Source organism: Anopheles nili, chromosome 3, assembly GCF_943737925.1.
Source record: "Anopheles nili chromosome 3, idAnoNiliSN_F5_01, whole genome shotgun sequence".
NCBI lineage: Eukaryota > Metazoa > Arthropoda > Insecta > Diptera > Culicidae > Anopheles > Anopheles nili.
In genome coordinates, this window is record NC_071292.1 from 71514408 (window position 1) to 71517824 (window position 3417).

The 3417-nt window shown below is 42.1% G+C and overlaps 1 protein-coding gene across 3 annotated transcripts; it reads left to right on the forward strand.

Moving 5' to 3' along the window:
- The first annotated feature begins 340 nt into the window (after positions 1-340).
- Positions 341-3146, forward strand: LOC128723090 (gastrula zinc finger protein XlCGF8.2DB-like). Of its 3 annotated transcripts, none has more exons than XM_053816799.1 (6): positions 341-517; positions 745-1232; positions 1305-1484; positions 2261-2344; positions 2519-2698; positions 2832-3146. In XM_053816799.1, exons 2-6 carry the CDS (start codon positions 1019-1021, stop codon positions 2921-2923), a joined length of 750 nt encoding a protein of 249 aa, XP_053672774.1. In that variant the 5' UTR covers positions 341-517; positions 745-1018; the 3' UTR covers positions 2924-3146. The 3 variants fall into 3 exon arrangements, with proteins under 3 accessions (XP_053672774.1, XP_053672776.1, XP_053672775.1); XM_053816800.1 differs by having other exon boundaries at positions 343-449; XM_053816801.1 differs by lacking the exon at positions 2261-2344.
- Positions 3147-3417: the final 271 nt, after the last annotated feature.

Genomic DNA, 3417 nt, shown 5'->3' on the forward strand with positions numbered 1-3417 from the left:
TTTTAAAAGAATTCATAAAGGCACATAAGCTGCAAAAATTGCATATAAAGTAACTCGTTACACAAAACGGACATTATTTTCCATCATTTGCATTGCCCACTGTGCGCTCGAGCTGCAGTAGTGAACTAGGGAATGTAGCCGCTACGAGCTGTTCAGCTGTCAAAATCAGACGGAGCAAGTAAGAAAAAAATAGGATCTTGGAAAAACGGGAGCAGTGTGTTGTTTTTTCGCGTGTTCCGGGTTCGCAAAAGGAAGGTGTTTTGCCGGATGTGGGCCGTGATGGAATAAATGCTCCCCGGCCCGCCAGTGACGATGTGTTAGAACGAATTGTCCTCGAAAAGCGGCCTGTGCGTTCTCGTGTCTGCTATGCATGTGGTTCTGCGAATGTTGTTGACCTGACCCCCGGCCAACCGTACACATCAGGGAGTTTTCCTGCTGGTGTGATTCCGGTGTGTTATTTTTTATTAGCGCAAGGCCTTTTAAAACGAATGAACTTTCCTGCATCTAACTCCCGCAGGTATAAGCTTGTGGGTTATCGTTATCTTAGGCGCAACGAGTTCAAAAGGGTTCTGCTGGGAAATTAGGGTTAGGATAGGGCAGGGTTTGTTTTTGTAAAGTAAGTGTTGAGCGGGGAGTGTGTGTTCTGTAATGTCAATAGATTTTTACGTACTGATGCATTTTCGTACTTGCTGAAAAGATAGTTTAATAAAATTTCTGTTCGCTTCTTTCATTCCCTTTTCGTAGTCAGTATGATTATTCGATGAGCTGAACCACTACGTATTTACATTTTTGGGAATGTACGATAGACCACACATACGCCCATTAAAACACCCCCACAAAACAAGGACATCGAAAACAATATCAGGATATCTTGCTCCCGGTGCCACAAGTTTCTTGTGGTACGATTGGTGGGTCACTGTGCCATAATCTGCTAGGCTGGAACTTGGACTGATTATTATACGATCTGTGATCGTATTGTCGTTCTACTCGTCGACCGTAACTGCAACCGGCAGTCCCGATGTCACAGCAGGCGGTGGAAAGTGTTGGCATGAAAATTCCCAACTGCTCGAAACCGTTCGCGTGTCCTGAATGTAACAAGCTTTTCCGCCAGCTGAGCACCTTGACCAACCACATGAAAATACACACAGGTGAAAAACCGTACAAGTGTACGATTTGCTCGAAGGAATTCCGCCAAACTACGACACTTTCCAACCATCTGAAGATACACACAGGTAACACATGTTTGCTACGAATCATGCTATCGATGCTCTGCTCATAATTCTTTCGATGTTTACCACCCACAGGTGAAAAGCCGTTCAGCTGTAACTTCTGCGACAAACAGTTTCGGCAGCTCAGCACGCTCTCAAACCACAAGAAGATTCATACAGGTGAAAAGCCATTTGAATGTTCGGTCTGCGGTAAACAGTTTAGGCAGTCCAGTACGCTCAACAGCCATATCAGAATTCATTCGGATGATAAATTCTGTAAGTAACAGAGCGTGTGTGGTATATGATACCAAAAATGGTTTTCTAGAATTTGTAATGCATGCTGTAGCCACTTGTAGGGGGCTGGGTTTTAGACTTACCTTTACTCAAGCGCTAGCGAATACACATGGTTTGGTCTTTGTTTCATTTACACGTTTTTCTACAATTTTTTGCACGCCTGGAATGTGGCGACTAACAAACTTTATATCACGAAAAATTGAAATTTCAAACGAGCAGCTTGATCGTTGAACTGAAAGATTGTTATAAAATCTTATCTTACCACAGAAAACATTTGAAGGCCTCGTTGTGTGATTGAAAGTTACACAATTTAGTTCTAAGTCTATTTTACATATGATCGAAAATCTGGAGACTAAAGTTTCGTTTGTTTATCCTCTCGGTTGTTGAAACTGATCTCACACTGTGTTTTTGTTTAAATTATCGATTAGATAACTTCATTCTTTTTAATCCTACATAAAGCTATGTTTTTTATTATTTTAAGACTCCGGTTATGATTTTTTCAGATGTAGTTGCATGTAAAGTATATATTACTTTACCATAATATTTAAATGAAACATTCTTGGTTTAAATGGATTATTCTTTTTAGAACGTGAATAAATAGTTAAATGATAAATTAATAAAATATTTACGCTTCTGTTGGTGTACACATAACGCAATCAGCAAATAACGTTCCCCTATCTTGTGACCACAGCTTCTCTCTACCCTCCTTCCCGTCTAGACAATATTGACCTGATAGGTTCCTAACCTCTGTCTTTAAGGCATAAAACCCTTCAAATGCAGCATCTGTCCGAAGGAATTCCGCCAGACGACGACGCTAGCGAATCACATAAAAATCCACACAGGTAAGCTGTCCTGTACCCCTTCCCCGCGATAGCTTTTGTAATTTGTTTTGGGCCTACCAATTTGGCCCTTACACCTTGAGTGAAACGATTTGACACCCAACTTAGTGGATAGATACAATTTACACTATTCACTCGCGTAACTATGCTTTGGGTTGCTCTGTTTTGGATTCGCAGGTGAAAAGCCGTACACCTGTACATATTGCAACAAAACCTTCCGCCAGACGGGAACACTCTCGAACCATCTAAAGATTCATACCGGCGAAAAACCGTTCGAGTGCTCGGTGTGTCGCAAACAGTTCCGCCAGTCCAGTACCTTGAACAGCCACATTCGCATCCATGTTGATGATAAGTATTGTAAGTTTAGTTTGCATGGCCTAGTCGGTGTGGAAATGCGTGAAATGATAAACGCAAATGAACATTCTTTGTAAAACCGATTTTTGAATTCGATTTTCTCCCGGCTGGACAATCTTTCGAATAATTGCTTTAGGTAAACCTACAACGGAGCCCATAATAGCCTCGGTCAGCGATGGACTCAACATAAAAGAAGAGGACGTCAAACCGTTCTTTGCCATGATGTAGATAAAACGTGCGAAAAGGTGTAGCGTACATTTCATTTTCTCAGCGTACCGGCGCCAAGGATTCGATCACTGCAACGCGGCAGATTACCCGCACCGCGGATTCGTCCGGTTGTTCGCTTAAATTACGTTTACAATCGGCACCCATTGTCGTCGGCTTGTGGACAGCGTTCTTAGCGGTCTCGTGAAACTTATCGTTAATAAATTGTTGCAATTTAAGTTATAATAACTTTATCGGTTCTTGCCGAATCGCACGGAACCAAAGGCGATTGGGAAACCGAAGGGATATGCAACTTCGACCGTTCGTGGCTGGCGTCTTCTGCTCCAATTTCGGGGCGTTCGTTTCGTTTATTTGTTTTAATGGTAGAAAAGCAATTTCATAATTTATTACCGCTAATGGCCGCATCGATAGTGATCGTCGTCGACTCCTTGTGAAGCCCGTTTTGTTCTCGTTTTATTAATGTAATTTATTTCTGATTGGCGCTTCGGAGCGATCGG

What these genes read in the sequence shown, in the direction of transcription:
- LOC128723090 (XM_053816799.1), top strand. Translation starts at nt 1,019, where the DNA reads ATGTCACAGCAGGCGGTGGAAAGTGTTGGCATGAAAATTCCCAACTGC. An exon ending in CCATCTGAAGATACACACAG is followed by an intron (nt 1,233 to 1,304) that starts GTAACACATGTT and finishes TACCACCCACAG; the next exon opens with GTGAAAAGCCGTTCAGCTGT. An exon ending in CCATGTTGATGATAAGTATT is followed by an intron (nt 2,699 to 2,831) that starts GTAAGTTTAGTT and finishes TAATTGCTTTAG; the next exon opens with GTAAACCTACAACGGAGCCC.